General features: G+C 40.6%; 1 protein-coding gene across 1 annotated transcript in view; it reads right to left on the bottom strand.

Annotated features, from left to right (window-relative positions):
• Window positions 1-24,426, bottom strand: part of KHDRBS3 (KH RNA binding domain containing, signal transduction associated 3) — a 187,275-nt gene that overhangs the window by 12,784 nt on the left and 150,065 nt on the right. Inside the window, exon 7 of the mRNA XM_021688479.1 lies at window positions 20,843-20,925. Within this exon, the coding sequence (XP_021544154.1) occupies window positions 20,843-20,925 (83 nt within the window). The remainder of the gene's footprint in view (window positions 1-20,842; window positions 20,926-24,426) is intronic.

Genomic DNA, 24,426 nt, shown 5'->3' with positions numbered 1-24,426 from the left:
CAAGAGTCAGGAGGAAGGGGGAGGGGGTGCAAGAGTCAGGAGGAAGGCCGACCGTGCGGAATCATACACGCACGTAAGGCCTTCCTCCATTTCTGCTTTATACCTCGGGTGAGATGGAAAGTTCCATTAACCAGATAGGGCAGGTGTGATCAGGAGGCAGGCCTGGGACTCGCCAGGTTTGAGAGGCCTCCTTGACCCCTGGGAAGGGAAGCCACAGGTCAGGAGACAAGGCTGCAGGGGAGACAGAAATCTGGAGTCATCACCACATAAAAGGTACTTAAAACCCTGCGATGAAGAGATCACTTAGGGACTACATGCAAATGCAGGGAGTGCTGATTTTGGATTAAAAAGGTTCCCTGGGTTTTGAATCCTGTCCTTGCATTTAGGAGGAGCATCACCTTGGGCAGGTAGCTTACTGAGTTTCAGCTGCAAAAGTGTCTGAAAATTAAAGGTGCTCAATAAAAACACTGAAGGAAGGAATGAGTGAAGTGTCTGGCTCGCAGCCGCTGCTCAGGAAGGGACTGAGCAGCTGGGTCTCTGAGGAGAGGGTGGTAATGGATGAGTAATAATTAAGTGAGTTCATATCCACAAAACACTTTTCACTGGCTTGCCACTTCGTCAGTACAAAATAAATGGTGACTATTATTCTTAACCCTATTGTTGCAATTACGTTTGCAAAGCCTCATAACAATTAGTTTGTCAAATAAAAAGATTTTAAATGTTAACACAGGTTCGCCACAGAATCAGAGACTGAGTTCGCCATTTATAGCTGATGTTCCACTTCTCCACTGTGAAACTTCTAAATTTGCCCTCACTACAAAGTACAGGAACTTACAGGTACTTTGCTGAATCAAAGGGAAGAAACCGACCTTGAGAGATCATGTGGCCCATCCCCTGACTTCAGGCTAAATTGTCTTAATCATCTGAGAGAAATGATTCTCTCTCCACTTTCAAAGACTTCCCAGAAATGAAGCCTGAATAACTTGACACAGTAATACACTTGAACAGGCCTGACAGAAAGTACTTGTTTTATGTTTAACCTTAATCTCTCGTGAGACACTCAGAATCCTTTTTCTTTCCCTCTGTTCTCCACAGAGCTGGAGAGTACCACCTTCTGTGTAAGAAGGCTCAGGAAGAGAGATTTGCACAGACAAAGGGGCCAGGAAGCCCGTGCCCTCGAAGTGCTTGGCAAGCCTGAGTTAAGGAGGACCTACTTCAACAACCAGGACTAGCTGATGCTCGCCTTTGGGTGGACAGACCTGCAAAGATTTAACGTAACAGTAATAACAGACAACACTTACCAGATGCCTACTGTGAGCCATTATTGTGCTAGGTACTCCCCACAAATGATCTTTCATCTTTAGAACACATTTACAATTGGGTATTACTTGTTTTAAAAGTTTAGGTTAAAAACAGTAACACTTACCCACCATTTAAGAAGAAACTCTTACTTGTTACACTATCTCTTGAGAAAGATGATCTTAGTAGAAATTCATGAGATTCAGATACCACCTGCATTGAACATTTGTTCAGCAGATATTTATGGAACATCAACTATGTCCCAGACATTGGGGAGCTTCAGTGAAAAAGATTTGGTCTTTGTTTTTTGTTGTTTTTTTTTTTAAAGATTTTATTTATTTATTTATTTATTTATTTATTTATTTGAGAGAGAGAGAGAGTGTGAGCGAGCGAGAAAGAGAAGGAACAGAGGGAGGGACAGAAGGACAGGGAGAAACAGACTCCCCACCGAGCAGAGAGCCCAACTCGGGGCTCGATCCCAGGACCCAGGGATCATGAGCTGAGCCGAAGGCAGACGCTTAACCAAGTGAGACACCCAGACACCCCACGATTTGGTTTTTGTGATAAAACCCGTTTAGTCTGGTGTGCAAATCAGACAGTGTAAGTGGGCAAAGGGAATAATGTGATAAATGAGATACCCATAGCTCTAAAGGAACTCAGAGGCGGGGTGCCTGAATCAGTCTTGGGGGACATGAACATGCTTCCTGGAGGAAGAAAGGTCTAAGTTGACACCTGAGAGAAGAGCCAGACAAGGAGAAGAAAGGCATTCCAAGCAGAACAACATTCTATCCGGCTTGGTAATGAGAAAGTAGCCAGTCAGAGACAGGAAGTGACTTCTCTAAAGTCATGTGTCTACAGCGCTATGGAGTCAGGGGTAAGTCTAGTTACTGTCACCTCCCAGATAGATTCTTTCCACACCACTTGCTTTTCACCACTATCTAACAACTGTCTTACCATATTTTTGGAAAAATAGGAAATATGTTTGGGTACTTTTTTTTTAAAAGCCATGTCATTCTGGGAGACCAAGAGATGATGGCGATTAGCTATCCCAGAGCCAAAAGCAGAAGGCAGAGAGCCTCTTGGGTGCCGGACATGTTCTCCTGGTTGCACGGGCGTACACGCAGGGAAGCAGTCACAGAACCATATACTTCAGATAGGTGTGAATTTACGTGCTTTGCTGTATATATATTATGTCTTAGAAGAAAGAAAGAAGTCTTAGAGAACAAAAAACCTTAATTTATTTGCTAAAAGCTAAGGGTCAACAGGCATTTGTTGTCTGTTTAGCGTATACTTTTCCTTTCTTTCTTACCAAAAGCCTCCTTGTGAGGCAGGGGGTGAGGTGCTAGTGATAAGGCCAACAGTCCCTGAAACTCCCTTTCTCAGGCACTTCTGCAGGTGACATAGAAGCAAACTCCCAGAGTGAATGAAGCTTCTGGGAAGTTTCCTAACAGAAGGCTGCCCCAGCCAGGAGGTATGGACATTCTCCTCTTCCTCCCTCTCCTTTCTGCCCAAACCCCAGTGTGATGGTTGGAACCTCCACAGCCATCTCGAGACAGGGAGGAGCCTCAGGACACAGGGTGGGGAACAAGGAAGGAGGAGGCCTGGGTACTTGGTAGCTATAAAGACGTATCCCCAAAGCCTGCAGCTGTTTAGGTTCTTGCATGAGAAAAGAAACCTCTCATTTGTTTGAGTTTATGGGTAATTCAGAGCTCATCCCAGTCTTAAAAGATAGAGAGCACTGCATTCCGAAATGAGGGATGTTGAGTATCTTTTTCTGATGCAGAAATATCCAACTATGCTTTCTTATTTGAACATGAAACCCCTCTGTTGTGCTACTTCTTCCTATCAAAACCCTGCTTAAAAGGTTGCAGATGGTTCTCTATAATTAAAAAAAAAAAAAAAAAACTATGAATTTTGATTAGATTCCAAGAAAAAGGAAAGAGTAAAAAGGAAAGAATTTGTTTACAAGAGTATCTTTAGTTCACATTGTGTCTTTTTTCTTACTCCAATGCAGTCTTGCATGCAAGCAAGTCTTAGCGATGCTGTGGGCCTGTTTCACAGCCCCCCGAACACTGACGCTGGGGCTGCGATGTCCATGCACTGCTACTAAGACTTTCGTTAGAGACTCACACTTTCATTTATAAGCAGCTTTCTCATCTTACTGTCATTCTGGAAGACGGCCAAGAATTAATAGTTACAAACTAGGCTTTCGAGTCAAACAAAGGTATTATCAGAAGCCAGGGTCCAGCATTTACGTGTGTATAATCTCAGGCAAAGTTAATCCAATTTTCTCATCTGGAGACAGGTTTTAAAACTAAATCATTCAAGGGGCACTTGGGTGGCTTGGCCGGTTAAGCATCTGACTTTCGCTCAGGTCATGATCCCAGGGTCCTGGGAAGGAGCCCCATGTCGGGCTCCCTGCTCAGCAGCGAGTCTCCTTCTTCCTCTCCCTCTGTCCCTCCCCCTGTTTGTGCTTTCTCTCTCTCTAATAAATAAATAAAAATCTTAAAAAAAAAAAAAACCCAAAACTAATCTTAAGATTGTCGTGAAGTTCATATAAAATAATGTAGTACATACATAACTCAAGGACAGTTGTTATTAATATTATCAAAGTAGAGGTTCTTTCTAAACAAGTATTATTTTTCTCAGAGTTCTTATTTTGATGTTACATAATTTATTTCTGCTTAGAAAGATAGGACCTCACCTTCAGTGACAGAAATCTAACAACAAAAATAACCCAACAGCTCATAGTTTCCCTCTGTTTGCACAGTACTCCACAATTTCATAACCTTATTTAACTTTCCAGAAGGTAAGTACTATTTTGTCCACTCACTTTATTAATTAAATATAAGGTTTCATAAGGCTTACTGTTGGCTTGCTCAATTCACACAACAGATGACAGAGCTGGGATTCCAAGTTAGACCTGTCTTTTGACTCACACTTCAGTATTTGTACTATAGCTGTTAACTGCAACAATGAATTAATTTCACAGAAACACTAACATTTAGAACTAAGATTTCTTATGAAAAAAACACAAGGAAACAGATCTGTTTTTTATAACATTTTTCTGGCAAAAGAGGATATAAAAATGGTTATCAATTATGTACATACATCAGCACTAGACACCCCAAGAAATTTTAATGAGAATTCTCTGTACGAAGCATCAAGATTGTGTATTAGAATGTAACAGAACATAACAGTCACGACAGATGGGAGTTTTTGGGGGGAGCCCTGTGAAGGCAAAGGGTCAGGGATGGGTCCCCAAGTGACAACGAGGTTGGGAAGGTTGCTGAGAAGTAATTTCCAAAGAATGAAGTAAGTACCTACAAGTTTAAAAAATATAAGAAGATTTTTTGGACAGAGAACAAAATGAAGGTTGGGTTTATGAGCCTATTTACTTGTATCTGTGAAGACCCATGTCCAACTACATTGTGTGCCAAGGCACATAATCTTTCAGTACTGGTTCCTCTGGCTCTTTCCATCGCATTCAAAATGGTCTTATCAACATTTTATGAGCAGTTTACAGTATTTCATGGCATCATTTGTTAATGGAATTGTTCATGGGATCTTGAATTTGTTTTTGCAGCCAGTGCCTTCATCTGCTCTATGGAGGTATCTTTTGGAAGAGATTTCTGATACATTTGATAGTGGGATATCAAAGCCATTATCTATTACTTTTAAAGAAATTTGATTGTGATTAGCAGTATCTATGCATGTGAAATATTATGTCAGTGTGGAAGGAACCTCATTGACTTTTTATGGGATTGTCAGCATCCTTGTGAGACAAGTAGGACCAGCAAATGGTTTTCAGTATTTCTGGACAATCTGGTAGACACTAACTTGAATCAATGTGCATATCAAATTATTCAGTCTCATTCTACAAATATGTAGAAGATCATTTCAAGTACACTACCCATGCATAAATTGTATTTAAATTCAAATCCAACATTAAAAAATTCAAATCAAATACCTACTCTGTTTTAAAAAGGCCACTGGTATTCTAGAAGCAAGGAAGACGAAGTGAGCTTGGACCAGCATGGTGGTGGTGCGCATGCAGAACACCTTGGTCTAAAAGAGGCCAAAAATCGTGTCCAATCCTCGAGCCTGGTATTCAGGTTCACCACAAACTGGCCCCTACTGATCTTTCTCTGGACACTTTCTGCACCCTCCTGAGGCACTCGAGGCCTGAGCCTTGCCGAGGACTACTTATTACCAGCACACACCAAGTCCAGTGCCCTTCACTGGACTGTTCGACTGGCCTGCCCCCTTCTCTCTGTTCTGGTTTGCCAGATGCCTGGTAAAACGGCCATCTATTATCAGCGACAGTTAAGTAGATGACGACTAAACACCAACTCAGACTGGCAGCTTTGTAGCAAGTACTTTTTACAAGTTTTCTTAGTTTTCATTGATGTTACTGCAGCCACCATGATTCCATTCATTTTCACTGCTGAGCAGCATTCCATGGTCTAAAGACAGTTTATTCCTCTGTGGAAGGACATCTGGGCTGTTTCCAGGTTCTGGCTCTCAAAAATAAAGTCACTTTGAACATTGTTACCTAAAGCTTTTTCTGGATACATATTCTTATTTTGCTGGGATAAAATTATTAGGAGTAGAATTACTGGTATATAGGATACATATATGTTCAACATTTTTAAAGAAACTGCCAAACTTCTCATTGTTGTGCTGCTTTATATATGTATGAGTTCTAGTTGCCCTATAACCTTGTCAACATGGGATGCTGTCAAGGATTTTTATTTTAGCCATTCTAGTGTGTGTGTCGGAGTGTAGTGGTATCCCACTGAGGTTTTAATCTGCATTTGCATTTTCTTGATGACCCATGACTCTGAGCACTTCTCCATATTTTTCATGGCCATTTGAATATATACTTTTGTGAAATTTCTGGTCTAGGTTTTCGCCTATTATAAAAATTGGGTTATGTTGTTCTTGATGAGTTGTAAAGTTTCTTTCTATCATATAGACAAAAGTCCTTTGTCAGATATATGTGTTGCAAAGATGTTTTCCCTGACTGTGGCTTATTTATTTATTTTCTAATGATGTCCTCTGATTAGAAGATGTTTGAAATTTTGATAAAGTAAAATTTCTAAATCTTTTCTTGATTTCTATCGTTTCAATATTTTCTTCTACAAGCTTTATAAATTTAACTTTAACCTGAAATCTCGAACTGTCTCAAATTGACATTTGTAAGTGGTATGAAGTGTGTGTGTGTGTGTGTGTGTGTGTGTGTGTGTGTGTGTGAAATCAAAGCTATCCCCACCTACACAAGTATCTAATTGTGATAGCATTACTTACTGAAAAGACAATTCTTTACCCTCTGAATTGCTTTGGTGCCCTTGAAAGCAATTATGTGTGGGTCCATTTCTGGATATTCACTGGCCTATTCTCCACACTTCCACAGAACCACAATGGCTTCACTACTGGGTTTTAGACATCGGAAAAGTTAGTATTCCAAACTTGTTCTTCATTATTAAGACTACTTTGGCTATTCTAGGTCCTCTGAATTTCATATATTTTATTTTTTTATAAAGATTTTTATTTATTTATTTGACAGAGAGATAGAGAGCACAAGTAGGCAGAGCGGCAGGCAGAGGGAGAGGGAGAAGCAGGCTCCCCACTGAGCAGGGAGCCGGACGTGGGGCTCGATCCCAGGACCCCAGGATCATGACCTGAGCCGAAGGCAGCCGCTTAACCGACTGAGCCACCCAGGCTCCCCTGAATTTCATATATTTCAGAACCACCTTATCATTTGGTATCAAAAAGAAAGAAACAAACAAAAATCCCCAAAACAAACAAACAAACAAACCCAAACCAAACCAGACCAAAACAAAAAAACCAGCAGGGGTTTTGATTGGAATTATACTGAACTTACAGATAATTTCAGGGAATCAACGTCTTTCTCAGTATTGAGTCTTCCAATGCAAAAACATGGGGTATGTATCACCATTTAGTTTGGCCTTCGTTACTTTCTATAAGCAGTGTTTTATTAACAGTTGTCAGTATAGAGATCTTGCACATTTTTGTTATAATTATCCTTAAGAATCCTCACACATCACTGGTGGAAATTTAAAATGGTAGAATCACCTTGAAAAAGCAGTTGGGCAGTTTCTTAAAAAGTCAAACATAAAATTACCACTTGAGTCAGCAATTCCACTCCTAGATCTCTACTCAAGGGAGATGAAAACACAAGCTCCACAGACTTGCACATAAACGTTCACAGTAGCATCATTCATAAGAGCTAAGAAGTGAAAACAACAGTCAGTCACCTAGTAAAAGCATAAACAAAATGCCATATATCCATAAATGGAATACCATTTGGTAATAAAACAGGAATAAAATACCGATAAATGCTATGATGGGGATGGACCTCAAAAACATAATGCTAAGAAAAATACCGATGTAAAAAGTCATATATTTTGATCACATCTAAATGAAGTGCTCAGAAAATGGGAAATCTGTAAAAACAAAAATGAGATTAATGGTGGGCTGGGGTTGGGGCTAGGAAAAGGATTAACTGTAACAGAGATGAGGGAATTTATTACAGTGATGAAAAACAAAAAAAAAAGTTCCCAAATAGGACTACGGTGAGAGTCACATAACTTTGTAAATTTACTAAAAGTAATAAATTTTTAACTTATATGGTGAATTTTACAGCATGTAAAATATATGTCAATAAGACTGTTTAAAAATGATCCCTAAGTATTTTATGTTTTTTGACACTATTGCACATGGTCTCTCTGGGGGAGTTGTCTTCCACTTGCTAACTGCTAGTCCGTGGAAATACAGGACTTGTATACTGAATGCATTACAACTGACAAACTGCCTGATTAGTTTGAGTAGTTTTTTAGTGGGTCCCTTAGGATTTTCAACTACCTGATCATGTTATCAGTGAATAAAGACAGTTCACTTTCAATCTGTATGCCTATTGTTCTTTTTCACTCACCTTCCTGCACAGATCAGGCCTCTCAGTACAACGCTGAGTGCAAGCGGAGTGTGGGCAAACCTGCTTTGTCCCCCGTCTTAGCAGGAAAGCATGGAATGTTTCAGTGAAGAATGATGTTAGCTTAAGGGTGTGTGTGTGCGTGTGTTCTCGCAGATGTCTTCTGTCAAGCAGGGGAAAACTGTCCCATTACTTCCAGTTTGCTCAGACCTCTATTTATTATTAATCATCAATATACATTAAATTCTGTCAAACATTTTTCCTGCATTTATGGAGATGATCACATGATTCTTCTCCATTTAGTTAATGTGGTGAATTACACGGATTTACTTTCATGTATTATATAAATCTTGCATTGCTGAGAGAAACTCTATTTGGTCATGATAAGGTAACTGATTTTTGATTTGCTAATATATTTTGGTAAAGGCATTTGCAGTTATGATCATGAGGGATAATCTCCCCATCTCAAGATCCTTAATCACATCTGCAAAGTCCCTTCTGCCATGTAGGGTAACATAACCATAGGCCCTGGGGACAAGGATGTGGGTATTTCTGAGAGCCATTATCCTGCAAACCAAAGCTGTCACCGGCCAAAGTAACAGTCTCCTGTATCTTCATAGTTTTAAGTCTGCAAGCTCCTTCAATCATACTGATACTAATAGACAGGAAGAATTATTACAACATGTTCTTGGACAGTTAAAACACTTTGTTCCAAATTATTCAAAAATATCTTATTCCAAAGGGAAATTTGAAGTTTCCTATTAAAAAAGTTAAAATTACAGACTGGAATGGAAGCCGACGGACTTTAAAGATACCAGAAGACACGGGACAGACCCCATCAGAGGTCTTTTGCACAGATTGCTGCTGCCACAGATGGCCCCTCGGGCAAACTCTGTTACCTCCTTCAAATCTTTGATCATCTCCTCCATGAAGCTGAGCATGACTGCCATGTGTAAACATGAGTAGCACTAGAATTTAAGCTCTACAAGGGCACCATCTTTACCCTTTTTTGTTCATGGATACTTATCAAGCACCCGGGATAGTTCTAGGAACACGGTAGGTACTCAATAGTTGTTTGCTGAACAAAGGAATGGAAGCCATTACAGAAATTCCAATACTGTATTTCTTCGGGAAACATTTACTTAGCAACATCTGCTAGGCACTGCGAAAAGTGCTTTATATATAACACCTCATTACAGAATGCTTGCTAGTCAAGAAGGATAGCTCTCAATGTTGGCTGCCCAACGAAATTATCTGTAGAGTTTAAAAACTTTAAGATAGCTGTGCTACACCAAAATCCAGATTAAAAATAATAAACAGAAGATTGGTTTGGGCACCCGCTTCGTGTTATTTTTTAAGGCTATATCAGTGATATTTCTACACAGCCAGAGTGCGGACGACATGCATTTTCACAGGAGACTTCCAATGCGATCAGACTTTCTACTGTGTTTCCAGGAAAGAAACTTTTAAAACAGATACAGACTTCTTAAGTGTTATCCATTTAACTGAAAACCACAGATAGATCACTTCTCTGACCACGAGATATGGGACAGAAAGACGAAAACAAAGGGTCCCTGCTACTGAGAGGCTCTCTGTAAAAAAAGGAGACAGAGTCTCAGAAGTCTAGTAGGTACTACTAGAGAATGGAGGCGATGAGAGTATTTTGAAAACACAGAAGACCAGCTCAGTGCCTGACAGCACATGGAAGGAAGGGAACGTGCCGTGAGGAGCGGGTCGGGGAAGCTTGCTGGATGGCAAAACCACTGATTCAGGGAACTGCCGCTCCACTGCAAGCAATTTGTCAAGGAAGAAAATGTAAAGAAAAGCAAATCATTCTCTTTCTGCCATCTTGGAAAAGTCTAAAAAGGAAACATGCATGTGTAATTTTCACAGAAATATATAACCACAATGTCTTTAAAAGGTATGTGTGAAGAAATAATGGAAGGAGCCACGAAGGAATTAGATATACTCTCATACTACGCTTTGACATCTACTTCATGAGTAATCGAGCGAATTACCCACAATTCAATGTAAGGTTAGACCATCTGTGGGTGACCCGACGTGAGGCTACAGACAAAAATCAAAATCAAGAGTGACCTGGCTGCCATAATGGCTCCTACTGGACGGGAAGGTCCTCTCCCAATCCTTTAGTCCATCCTGTTTAAAAATTAATTGCTAGCACTAACAATATTGTTCTATTGGTAAGATCACAAACTGCCAAGGCTGAACATCATGCCCCTCCTCAGAAATCTCCTTTTCAATTACCATACATGCTTTTCATCTCTCTGTGATCACATTTTCCTTGATCATAAACTTCAAATAATCCAAGGGGTAGTCACTATGCCGGGGAAGCACAAGCAGACCTACTGGAGTTGTGTAACATACGGTATGTAACCATACTGTCTTCCCAAATTCAAAAATTCTGAATCTAAGACTCTTAGCCCCAAGGATTTTAGATAATTACAGTAATGATGGCTAATGACAGCATTTACAATGTGCCAGAACTGTTCAAAGAGCTTTCTGCATATTAACTCATTTAACTCCGCAACAATCCTATGAGGTGCTTACTGTTACCATCACCCGTGGTTTCCAGATGCGGAACCTGAAGGGCAGGTTCAGTAACGGGACCTCAGCTGCACGGCTGGCCAGCGCCGAGCCGTGATTCAAATCCAGGAGACTGGCCCTCCACCCTCACTGACCAAGGCCTGACTCGGCCTTCAGTAAGGCGCTGCTTTAGCTCTGTTACTTTGGCCAAGGTGATACAGATAGGTTTCTTTCCCTTATCTAAAATGTCGTATCTCTTTCCCTGAACTTTGCCAAAACTGTTTATTCTTTCTAAAGAGCTTTTTTTTTTTTTTTAATTTGTTATTTATTTATTTAAGAGAGAGAGAGCATGAGAGTGGGGGAGGGTCAGAGGGAGAAGCAGACTCCCCTTCTGAGCAGGGAGCCCGATGCGGGACTCGATCCCAGGTCTCCAGGATCATGACCTGAGCCGAAGGCAGTCGCTTAACCAACTGAGCCACCCAGGCGCCCCTTTTAAAGAGCTGTTAAACATACTTACTTACACTGTCAAACACTCACTGTATAGTAAGTTCAGGCATGTACTGTGCAAATATTGAGTCAAAGATTGCAAGCACTTCTGAGGTTCCTGATGAACACTTGTAAATTACTTTCCAAAAGGAACATATCCCTTCATGATGACAAATAGAGGCGGAAAATACAATCTATACCAGGTCTGAATTATTTCAGCCTCTAAAGTCATGAGTCCAGTAAATGAGGTTTGACTAGATTCTGAGAAATTCAAGCACCCTGACGTTCTCTATTATAAATCATTCTTCACAAGTAACTTCAAGCTTTGACCTCAAGTCTGTGCTTCCAAACATGTTACGATTCTAAACAATCTAAATTAAATGAAGCCTTCAATACCTATTTCACAAATGGGGAATCATTTATATATATATATATATATAAGATATATATATATATATATATATATCTTATATATATATATATATATATAATTTTATTCAGATTGTTTATTTGCTGGGATTTTACTGACAGGAGTCTTCCTCAGAAAAAGACTGTACCAGTTTCTAGATGCAGTGACTACACTCCTAACAACCACAGGTGCACAGAGAGGCAGGAGAGCAGAGTGCTCAGACCGTCTGGCCTCACACGCCGGCTCCAGCACTTACTTTCCATGTCCCACAAAGTCTGTGACTCAATTTCCTCATCTATAAAATGGGATAATAACAGCACCCTCTTGCCATAAGGCTGTGAAGTGCACAGTGTGTGGTGCTCAGTGTGTGTGACGTTAGTGAGCTGACTGAACTTTTGCTCTTTACATCGCAGCTGCCATTCCATCTAACTACAGTCTTGTAAGTCAGATACTGTCATCATTTCACAGATGAGAACAGACTGGAACAAGTTGAATAACGTGGCCAAAATCACGCAGCTAAGGATGTGATGGAGCTGGGGTTCAAATCCAGGTGTGTCTGGTTTTATAGCCCACAGTCTTTTAAACTAAATCACATCATAATTTAAATCTATACAGGATTTGTCAGGAAAATTCTTCTAAAAATCAACAAAAATACATTTTAAGGATGTGTGAAACATGAAGAAAGGAAACATGGGGAGAGTCAGAGTGGATTGCTTTATCTAACAGACCTTAAAATTTTATAGTGAAGGCTTAAAATTGGGGCTTGATAAGCAACACCCCAACTTTTTGGAAACCCTGTCGCATCCTCTACATTTCCCCGTGTGCTCTGCAGCATCTGTCGCTGCTCTGACTGGCTGATCATAAGCACCGCTTTAGTCTTCTCAACACTATTAAGCAGATGGCAGCGCTAAATCCAAATGATGTAGTACATCTCCCTGGTGGACTTTGTTTTCACACACTGCCATTATTCTGCAATTCCTCAGTGATAAATCTTGTGTATTCTCAAGAACATGAAAGACTGAACTGACAGTGGCAACTGATTTATTACCACTAGCCTGCGTCTGCCCCAGTCCTGTGTTCCCATGTACTCGTCAAGATCACGCATGAAGATTCCACGTGGTCAGTACAAGGAGGTGGGTACTCTCCACATGCACAGGGACAGGTTTTTTTACTTGTTGCCTCCGAGGTGAGCAGAAGAACAGGGGCTTGAGCTTTAAGAGAGATGTAGGTATGAGGCCTGACTTGTCAGCTACGTGACTTTGGTCAGGCTCACATTCTCTGAGCATCAGCTTCCTTATTCATAAAAGTAAGGCCTATAACGATCTTACAGAGGTTCTTGGGGATAAAACGAAATGGCAGGCATAAGAGCATCTGATATAGTAATGAACACTTCCTAAGTACTCAACTGATACTTGATTTCTTCAAAGTGTGCTAACTTAATGAATCTGGAAATTTTTCCTTTATTTTTTACTAATTTAATCCTAAGGAATTTCCTGCTGGCGCTATAAAACTTCTTGGCTTGCTTTCAATAGAATCAGGCTATCGAGTTAGTAACCCCAAGGGAAGCCCGATCATGGCTCTGGTTCACTGACCGCCCCTCCTTTCTCGGCAGTGGCACACCCCAGTGGGCCGTTACCCAGTAAACAAACGCAGAGTGCGGTGCTGGCCACACTAGAGTCCCTCCTGGACGGCTGGCAGGACTTCTGTCACCCATGTGCCCACTCATCCTACCAGTGACTTAACATTACTCTTTGTATTGACTTTGTTTTCACCTCAATGTATCATAATTAAATTACAGCAATATTCATAAAATCATGTGCTTGACATGCTAAGTATATTTTCCCAGTAACTTTAAAATCTATCATTACAACTGTAAAAAAAGGTCTGCCTGTGTGCCATCTGAAATCATGTTGTGAACATCAGTGGTATGTGTACTACCCTTGGAAAAACACTCCTATAATAAAAAGAAAATGGACTGAAATCAACAGTCATCAAGTGGGTAACATGGACCACTTATTTAATCTTTCTCTGGGTCTCAGTGTTCTCAAGAATAAAATGGGGATGATCATTTCCACCTGTTAAGGTTAAAGTTCATATCAGAGACAGACAGACATCACACACACACACACACACACACACACACACACACACACACACACACGTATCTATCGGGGTGTAATCAATACTCCGCAGTGGGTGGTCAGCATGTAATGATGGTCAGTGCAATTCTCACTCCTGCCAACACTTCAGCCCGTCCTTCCTTCCCTTTTCCCTTCTAGGTGCTGGCTTCACCTTTTCACGATAGCCCTCCTTCCTTTCTTTCTTACTACAGAGTCGTTGGCTGAGAATTAAGGACTTTATGGGTTTACTGTATAATCTGGGCTGGCATCTCTGCTTTTCGCCAACATCTACGTAATACAGGCTGGATGTATTTGTCAACAGCTTACACGGCTTAGTTTCTGCCAAGAGGCATGGTCAGTAGTTACGCAGCAGGCAGACAACTCCAAGGAGCAGGCTAGGTGAAAGGAGACTTGACAGAAATTTTACAAGGCGAGTTAACAAACTCTTAATCCACGCCAAACCATTACTGCTTTTACAAGTCTGAGACAAGCAACCGTGACACCACACACATGGCGATTATCTCCTGAAAAACAGTTTTACTGATTTTAAATGGTTACAACTTAAGTTAAACAACAGGTCATCATTTCCAAGTGAAAACTCCAAATCCTTTTCCGACCTCCATAGTTGGCTCTTGAGGAGGCGTTGCTGGACATATAATCCTAAAGCTGCCAGCAGAAGCTAAAGCAAGTAGGCGGCAGGCGCATGGCAACGTCAGTTTTTGTCTCGTTGCTTTCCTTGGAATTGGTATTTGAAAACAAACCAAGAGTACTCATAGCTTCTGGCAGCTTCTGTCACCCTGCCTATCTGGATAAAGGGGCTTAGGTGTTGTTTTACAAAAACAAGTCAATATGATTTTACATTAAAAAAAATTTTTTTCTTAGCTGGGTAATGGTTCTTGGCAACAGACAAAAACCTAGGCTCCAGTACTTCTCAGCTGTGTATTCTTGGGAAAGTTGCTAAACACTGCTATCCTCAACTTCTGTGCGTGGGACACTCACCATGTAGGGCCACTGTAAAAATCGGAGATACTGCATATAAAGAACATAAATGCTGAGTGCTAGACTCAACAGATCCTCCAAAACTGGGAGCTATTATTCCTAATTCCTTTTTTCAGAAATTTTAAGTGCTTTCAGAGATTTTGGAGGATGGGATGAAATATGTACTTGAAAGTATGGTCAAACCACAAAGCTCTTGGGAAACTGGAATGTTGTGTTAAACTCATCCAGAAACTCACTATTCTTACCACACAGCCATCCACTTATGCTCAGGGGTATTAACACTTTTTTTTTTTTAATTTTATTATGTTATGTTAGTCACCATACAATACATCATTAGTTTTTGATGTAGTGATCCATGATCCATTGTTTTCGTATAACACCCAGTGCTCCATGCAGTACGTGCCCTCCTTTAATACCCATCACTGGTATTAACACTTTTCTGATACCCTTTTTGTTCTACTTTCTTTATGATCACAATAGGAATCAAATATTCCTTTGAGAATTTACAATTACTAGGCACACAAACTGATATTGTGATATTTTTAATAAAAATTATATAAAAGGTTGTAAACGTGATGACTTGATTTACAAATATACAGCAAGATGATTATTACATTAAAGCTCTTAACATATTTTCTCCTCACATAGTTACCTTCTTGTGTGTAAGAGCACCTGCAATCTACTCTCCCGGCAAACTTCCCAAATTCAGTACAGTGTTATTAAATACTATGGGCATCGCGTTATACAACTGCAACTATTTTAGGATTATAAATAAAACATCCAATAAAGAATGAATTGTTTAATCTAGAATGAAATGGATATATTTACAAGTGGTTTCTGAGAGTCGAAATTAGGACTTTTGTGAAGTCTCAAGTCATGTCAAGGGAGGGGCAGGTGTCTGAGGGCTGAGGCCATTTATCACCTGCTCTTTTTATTCATCACTGCTATTCAGGAGGGGTGTCTAAAGAAATCAATCAATAACTATTTTTGAGCCAATCTATGTCAGAACAATTCCAATATTATAAAGAATAGTTCATATTTCTCTTCACAGTAATTGTGTTGACAGCTTGTTACTCATTAAATGTGTGAAGTTAGAGAAACAATGCTTTTGTTTTACACTACAGTATTAGCACTATCAAGGTCATTACAAAAATCAATGGGGAAATGTAGCTGAACTATACTGAATTTTCTATCACTCTGCAGGGATTCTCATTTGTACTCTAATTTTAATACAAGGTATTTGAAAATCGGGAGAAAAAATTCCTGGTTTGTAAAACCTCCTGAGAGAAACTGCTGTTTCTGCAACAAAACAGTGTCATAAAATGATTACCGCTTATAAATTTTAAACGTCATTACCAAAAGGGACCCTTTTGCACAGCAGGTAACGATACCCAATGACCAGCCACGTGAGCCTGCTGTCCTGCTCTGTTTTGTTTTCAAGTGGGTTAGAGCTGCTCAGTTTGCTAATCCCAGTTTATGTCAAATACTGATACTGACCATCCCAGGGGGGAGTAGCCTCCACAAGGTCCCCCCCCCTCTTCTCATTTTCCCTGTAAAGCATTTATTCACACAACCCTTCTGGATGTTCTCTTAGCTTCCCTATGTGAAATGAGATGCAGAATAATTCAGAACTGGGGAAGGAGGGCAGGAACTAGAATTTACTCAGCACAATGTGCTAACTGCCTTACACCCTGCCTTAACTGCCTTACACAGATTACCTCATTCACTCTCTCACAGAAAAGACACTGTGGATGACATGCCTTCTCCCTACCCCCCAACAATTCCCACAGACCGTGGGATTTCCTGCCTCATTCAACTTTCAGGCTGACCATCTACAGAAGAAACAGAGTTATACACATTACAAGCTGAGGCCTAGAGAGGTCAAGTAACTTGCCCAAAGCCATATAACCGGCAAATACTGAAGTGGGGTCTAAATACAGGTCAGCCAGACTCTTAACCACTATGGCCCAGATCTCCAACAAAAGTTTTTTATAACACATCTGTATCAGAAAGAAAACCATTTTTGATCTTGTAATTGTAATTGTTTTTGGGTAACATGTGCACTAGAGCATTAGTAAGTTAGATTTACACATAACACAAAACATCAAAATAGAAATTTTAAAAGGATGGACAGGAGTTGACCCTCTCTCATTTTCTTTCTGCACCTGGTGAGTTGACTTGCTTCCCCCAAAGTGTGGGCCCCAATCTGGAGACACTACAACGTGCCTGTTGTGCCAGAGAGAGAGTGAACCAGAGTCTTTTTTTTTTTTTTTTTTAAAGATTTCATTTATTTGAGAGAGAGAGAATGAGAGAGAGAACATGAGAGGGGGAAGGGTCAGAGGGAGAAGCAGACTCCCTGCTGAGCAGGGAGCCCGATGCGGGGCTCGATCCCGGGACTCCAGGATCATGACCTGAGCCGAAGGCAGTCGCTTAACCAACTGAGCCACCCAGGCGCCCATGAACCAGAGTCTTTAACTCTTCGTTATCCAAGAGAAATTTGTAATTTGAATTTCTCTAGTAGTCACATTAAAAAAAAGAAGAAAAGAAAAAGAAATGGGTAAAATTAATTTTAATAATGTATTTATTTTGTATTCTTTTTTTTTAGATTTATTTATTTATTTATTTATTTATTTGGCAGAGAGAGACACAGCGAGAGAGGGAACGCAAGCAGGGGGAGTGGGAGAGGGAGAAGCAGGCTCCCCGTCGAGCAGGGAGCCCAATGTGGGACTCGATCCCGGGACTCCAGGATCACGACCTGAGCCGAAGGCAGGCGCTCAACGACTGAGCCACCCGGGCGCCCCTATTTTGTCTTCTTTATTTCAGGCTACGTTTAGGACTCTGGTGTGTGTCGTATGCTTCCAGCGCATCCCAATCTGCACTGGCCACATTTCAAGGTTCAACAGCCACATGGGCTAGTGGCTACCATGCTGGACAGAGCAGGTGACTCACCATGATGTGTCAAAGGACATTTTCAGAATAGCTCTGTCATCTCAAAGCAGACAAGGTAACGAATTCTGCAGTTATACTGAACCTTACAACTATGGCACAGAATGGGCTTTCAAATTCTGATTGAGAAAATTATCGAAGTACGAAATTATTTTAACAGTACGTGAAGTGTCAAAATCAAGGAACTGTAGACTACAGATCATTGAGTGTTACATGGTATTATCTATTAGTGAATATTAAGGCTGTATGCTCCTTGAGAGTAGTGCCAGTGAATGCTTTTTGCTGAAAGGATCTAATGTAAAACTGGAAAAATAAGACTCTTAATTTCATTAGTCCCGGCCTACAACATTAATACACAGCATAAATGAAATTTTAGGTTTGATTAAGGTAGCCCAAGTCTGATAAGGCAACACCTCGAGTTCAGATGGAGGCCTAATTTCTATGGGATTCTAAAGCATCACAAAGTATTAGATTATTGAATACTGTACATGGGCAATACTAACAGGACTTCATTCCAGCCACTGAAATCAAAGCCACGACGAGAGGAGAATGGAGAGGCAATGGGACAAGGGACAAAGAGGATGCTGTGGGGCCAAGCTGGGTCTGGATCACCACTCAGCCACTTCATCTCTCTGAACCTGTATGTAAGGGGATGGCATGTTCAGACTTGAATTCTGCAATATTTAGGGTGTGCTGAGAGGGGAGAGAGGACAGAGAGGACCAGGCACAGGGTAAACGTACAGCAGCTGAAGACGGTGGTGGTGGTGATTTCCTTGTTAATACTCACTATCTGATCCTGGGGAGGATTTGCAAGTTTGCTATTCTAATTCTGAGACACAGAGTGTTGTGCTTAAACCAGTGTTATGATATGTGCCTGTTACGGGCTGGATCGTGTCCCCTGCTTGAAGCATATGTTGAAGCCCCCACCCCCAGTACCTCCGAATGGCACTGTAGTTGGAGACAGGGCCCTCAAAGAGGTCCTAATCCAATGTGACTGGTACCATCAGAAGAGGAGAAACGTGGACACACACGTACACATCAGGGATGCACGTGCACAGGAGGAAGACCATGCGAGGCCACAGCGAGGAGGTGTGTGCCAAGGGAAGAAGCCTCGGAAAACACCAAATCCCCCAACACCTGGACCTTGGACTTCTGGCTTCTCTTAACTGTGAGGAAATAAAGTTTTGTTGCTTAAGCCACCTGGACTGTGGTTATTTGTTACAGTGACTCTAGCAAACTCATTCAGTGCATAAAACCATCTCTATCCTACCCCACGGTACAGCTGCTTCCCTTGGGTTTACAGTCGAGCAGCCCCTCCGTCGTGACTGAGATGCTGCGGGGAGGACGCGTGAAGCCACGGACCCTGGTGCCATGCCTGCTCCTCTCCTTGTAAGCTGCGTGATCCCAGGCAAGTTCCCTCATTCCTGGAAATCAGAGTTCCCTTCTTCTGTAAAAGGACTGATGTTTATGTCACAGGTCATGAGGATTAAATGAATACTCAGAATACCTAACAAAGAGTGGCTTCTACATTTGTCAATGTGGGCAATTCTCATACAATTCTCTGTCCTCCTTCAGGTGTGATGAGTTGCAACACTGAAAAGATCACTTCAAAGAAGCAGACTGGCTGTCAGGCAAGATGTCTCTTTAAGTGAGTCTTCCCTGACATTTAAAGGCCTTATAATGTACCGGCCTCCTAACTGGTCTCTGCCTCTAGGCTCACCACCTGTCAGTCAAGCCCCTCCACTGCCTTGGAATGACACTCTGAATCCAAGTCGAAACGCACCATCCCTGGCGTGTAACTCTTCGGGGCTCCCTACTGCGTGCTGCCAGCAGCACCAAGCCTCAGCACCCCGCAGGGAGTGTGCGGCCTCCCACCTCATCTCCCTCCCGTGCAGCTCACCTCCCAGCTCTACAGATCAAGTGCAGCTCCAGACACCACTTACGCTCCAAGCCACCTGGGAGTTCGGGCACATTACTCAGTCCTTCGTCCCTACAGTGGGAACGATTCCACACACTTGATGCAGTTGCTGGGACCCTTACACGAGATACTACTGTACGTAAAGTCTTGGCTAGCACCCACCAGTGCTAGTCCCCTAGGCTGTGCCAACACTCTCAAGGACAGGAGTACACCAGGCTCCCACTCAGAAAGACCAGTCAGAGTCCAAGTTTGAAGGTTCTTAACTGTTACAAGTTATATGAGAAAAAAATCTGACATGAGCCAAAAAGAAGAAGAAGAACTTTATATCCGTGTCAGCCTCAGTGCCAGAGCTCAGGAGTAACAGCAGCTACTTGTTCAAAGCTGCCCGGCACTGTATGAGTTCATCAAAACCACCACCCGGTCCTGATTTCTGTATGCTTCGTAAAGGAAAATGTTGTTTTGTATACATGTCTATCTTTGTCCTCCACTTAGAATTTTAAACATAAAGCAAGAGGTTTCTAGGCATTTAAGAAAACATTCTGAACAGGAATAAACACTGATTTCATATATCAATGAACATCAAGGTATATTATCACAAGAGGGAACTATAAAGCTCTGTTCTGCCTCTGATAGCATTTACTTATTTCTGGGTAAATACCTCTTTAGAAAATGAATTAGAGCTACCTCATTATTCACAAATAGGAATTTGAAGTTGTTAGAAAAAAGGATCACTGCTGCTAAGAAACAGAAACGTTATCTGAATGCCAAACAAAACTCCTGGGGGCTTTCCACCTCAGGCACTGACAATGTAGGATATTCACACATTGCTGATGTGATTCTAAGCCTTAAGACTTGCATAACCACAGACTTTGTAGACACTGTTCCTCCTCAGAATGTATTGAACACTGAGTTAAATTTTTAGAGTAAAAAAAAAATTCAATTTTTATTTTTCAAGCCTCATTGCTTTAACACTACGATAAAAATGGGAGGAGCAATACATGCTAGTTGGTAGGACAGAGCATGCGTCTCCAACTAAAACAAACAAGAAACAGAGCAAGCCAAGTCACAGTACCCTCACTGTCTGATCATCCCTGCTTCCCAGAGTGTATATATGTGGACAGGCAAAGGTGTCTGTTACTGGGGTCTAATCAGAGATCAACTCTTACCTTTGGGCAGGGGCACTATAGCTGTTATCATAGGAATCGTAACTCTGTTCATCATAAGCAGTGCCATATCCATCATCATAGTCCTAAAATAAAATAGGAGAAGTACAAAAAGGTCAGAAAAGTTTCTGGGAAAAAAGAACCACTCTGCTTTTAGTGACTCTTTATGAATTCAGCTAACATTTAAATATGTATCTAGGTATCCTGTAAAGAAAAATGTAAGAGTGACATCAGTGAAAGTGATGAGTAAGAACCTCCAAATATTTTCTCTACAAAAGCAACAAGAAACTGGCAGAAATTGTCAGAATCAACATTTTCAAAAGTCTAAAAATTAACAAAAGGTTTGCAGAGATCTAAGGAGCATTTATTTTTAAAAACTTGGCTGAATCTTGGTACAAGCAGTGAGCTCTGTGATGTTTTAATGCGTCCTTTTCCAATAGGACCACTCCCAGCTCTGCAGGAGCCTTGAAAACCAACAGCTGTAACCAGTGAGCTCTGTGATGTTTTAATGCGTCCTTTTCCAATAGGACCACTCCCAGCTCTGCAGGAGCCTTGAAAACCAACAGCTGTAACCACAGTGGACACCAGCAGTCTGGGGGCCCCTGGAGGAAGCGGAAAAGGGTGGAGTTCTTTCAAAACCTCATTCCCAGAGGATTTTATTTGACCTGACTTGGAGCTCATCCAGTACAAAATGCCTTTTCCCTGGGGGTATTCAAAGAAAATAATTAGAGGCAATTACATAAGATTTTAGTTGCTTGAGGTGATGGAGCAAGTAACAGTCTAACCAAAAGCCAGCAAGAGAAGTAGGAGGATGAGATATCCACTTGCCCTTTGAATAGCTCTGACACACTCCTGGGAATCTAGAAGGCTACACGCCTGCACAGTACCATGCAGAAGCCCAGGAAAGCCCTGGGAAGACCCTAAGCTCTCTCCTCAGGATGACCTGCAGGTTCAGCACAAGAAGGAAAGGCAAGGCCAAGGAAAGAGTGAGTTGTAAACCAACTGGCTGAGTCTTAATGACTTGTTGCAACATGCTAGGGACTCAGTTTCCAAGCACTCAATGAAATCTCTAATCATTAGCTGACCACAAAGGTAACAGGAGACACTTCAGTGACAACACATAATAAACTTTACAATATTAGTTTGCAAAAGTCACTAAATAAAAAAGGAAAACAAAAAAATACTAGAAGGAAGGAGCATTTAATTTCCACAGTTGATACATTAAGTTAAATCTCTAGTTTTATTTTTTAAAGATTTTATTTATTTATTTAAGAGAGAGATAGCAAGAGAGACAGAAGCAGACTCTCCGCTGAGCAGGGAGCCCAATGCAGGACTTGATCCCAGCACCCTGGGATCATGACCTGGGCCGAAGGCAGACACTTAACCGACTGAGCCATCCAGACACCCCTAAATTTCTAGTTTTAAAAAGAAATTAGGTGATATGCAAAGAAACATGAAAGTATGGTTCATACATAAGAAAAAAGTAATCAACAAAAACTGACCCTGAGGAAGATCAGACACTAGACTTACTAGACAAAACTTTAAATAAGTTATTTGAAATATATTCAAGAAACTAAAGGATACTCTGTGTCTGAAGAACTGAAGTATGAGAACGATGCCTCACCAAATAGAGAATATTAATATAGCTATAGAAAACAATAATGAATCCAAATAAATTTTTGAGTTGTAAAGTGTAAGTGAAATGAAAAATTCGCCAGAGAAGTTCAACGGCAGATATAACTAGGCAGAAGAGAGAATAAGTGAACCTAAAGGTAGATCAATTGAGATTATCCAGTTTGAGGGAGAAGATACAAAAAGATAAGGAAAAATGAACAGGGTCTCAGAGACCTGTGGGACACCATCAAACATGAACATATGCATAATGTATACCCAGAGGAGAGGAAAGTAAGGAGCAAAAAGATTATATAGAAAAATAATGGCTAAAAACTTCCCAAATTTGATGAAAAACTTTAATCTACCATCCAAGAGGCTCAAAAAATTCAAAGTAGGGTAAGCTCAAAGAGACCCACACCTAGGTACATCATCATCAAAATGTTGAAAGACAAAGACAAAGAGAGGATCTTAAAGCAGCAAGAGAGAAGCCGCTCATCATGTGAAAGAGATTCTCAATAAGAGCAAGAGCTGATTTCTCAAGAAAGACCACGGAGGCCAGAAGACGATGGGATTCCACATTCTAAGTACTAAAAGAAAAAGACTGTCAACTAAGAATTCTATAACCAGCGAAGCTATCCTTCAAAAATGGAAATATTAATGTATTCTTGGGTAAACAAAAACAGAGAATTCATCAATAGCAGATAAGTTCTACACGAAATGTTAAAAGGAGTCCTTAAGGTAAAGTGAAAGGTCATTAAAAAGTAACTTGAATCCACATGAAAAAATAACACTAATACAGGTAGCTACTTAGGGAAAGACAAAACTATAAACGTGTTTTTGTTGTAATTCCTTTTTCCTCGTTTGATTTAAAAAACAACTGCATGAAGAACTAATTGCAATTCTGTGTTGATGGGCACACAATGTATGAAGCTGCAACTTATATGACAGAAACAACACAAAAGTGATCAGGTAAGGACAGAGCTAAAGAAGGAGCAAAGTTTTTGTTACTGTTAAAATTAAGCTGATGTAATTTTGAAAAAGACTGACATAAGTTAAAAAGTAAACTGCAATCTCTAGGGCAGACTAATAAAAAACAAACAAACAAACAAAAAACAAGAAAAGAGAGGTGCCTGGGTGGCTCAGTTGTTTGAGCATCTGACTCACATGCATGCGCACTTTCTCTAAAAGTAAATCAATAAAATCTTTAAGAAAAAAATGACAATGCAGTTAAAGTGATGCAATTAAAAATATCTAACAACAAAAGGAGATAGTAAGGTACAAAAAAGACTTAAGACAGAGGGAAAACATACCAAAATGGCAGATATAAATCCTACCTTATCAGTAATTACACTAAATGTAAATGGACTAAATAAAATGGAATTAAAAAAAAAAAACAAACAGAAATTGGCATCATGTTTAAAAGAGATCCAACCAGGTAACCTGGGTGGCTCAGTTGTTAAGCATCTGCCTTCGGCTCAGGTCATGATCCCGGGGTCCTGGGATCGAGCCCCGCATCAGACTCCCTGCTTGGCCGGAGGCCTGCTTCTCCCTCTCCCACTCCCCCTGCTTGTGTTCCCTCTCTCTGTCTCTCTCTGTCAAATAAATAAATAAAATCTTTAAAATAAACAAATAAATAAAAGAGATCCAACCACATGCTGTCTACAAGAGATACACTTTAGATTCAAAGATAAAAATACATTGAAAGAAAAAGGATGGAAGAAGGTACACCATGGAAATACATATCAAGAGAACTACCATAGCTGCACTAATATCAGACAAAACAGACTTTAAGACAAGGCAAGAATTGTTACCAGAGTAAAATCACATTTACTTATAAGGATAAAAGAGTCAATCAAGATGATAATTATAAAAATGTATGCATATATATACATGTATATAACAACAGAGCTCAAAAGAAATGAAGCAAAAACTGACAAAATTACAGGAAGAAAGAGATAACCAACAATAATAGC

The sequence above is a fragment of the Neomonachus schauinslandi genome, chromosome 4, assembly GCF_002201575.2.
Source record: "Neomonachus schauinslandi chromosome 4, ASM220157v2, whole genome shotgun sequence".
Classification (NCBI taxonomy): domain Eukaryota; kingdom Metazoa; phylum Chordata; class Mammalia; order Carnivora; family Phocidae; genus Neomonachus; species Neomonachus schauinslandi.
Note: the sequence above shows the minus strand (reverse complement) of the source record. Positions and strands in the feature narration are given on the sequence as shown.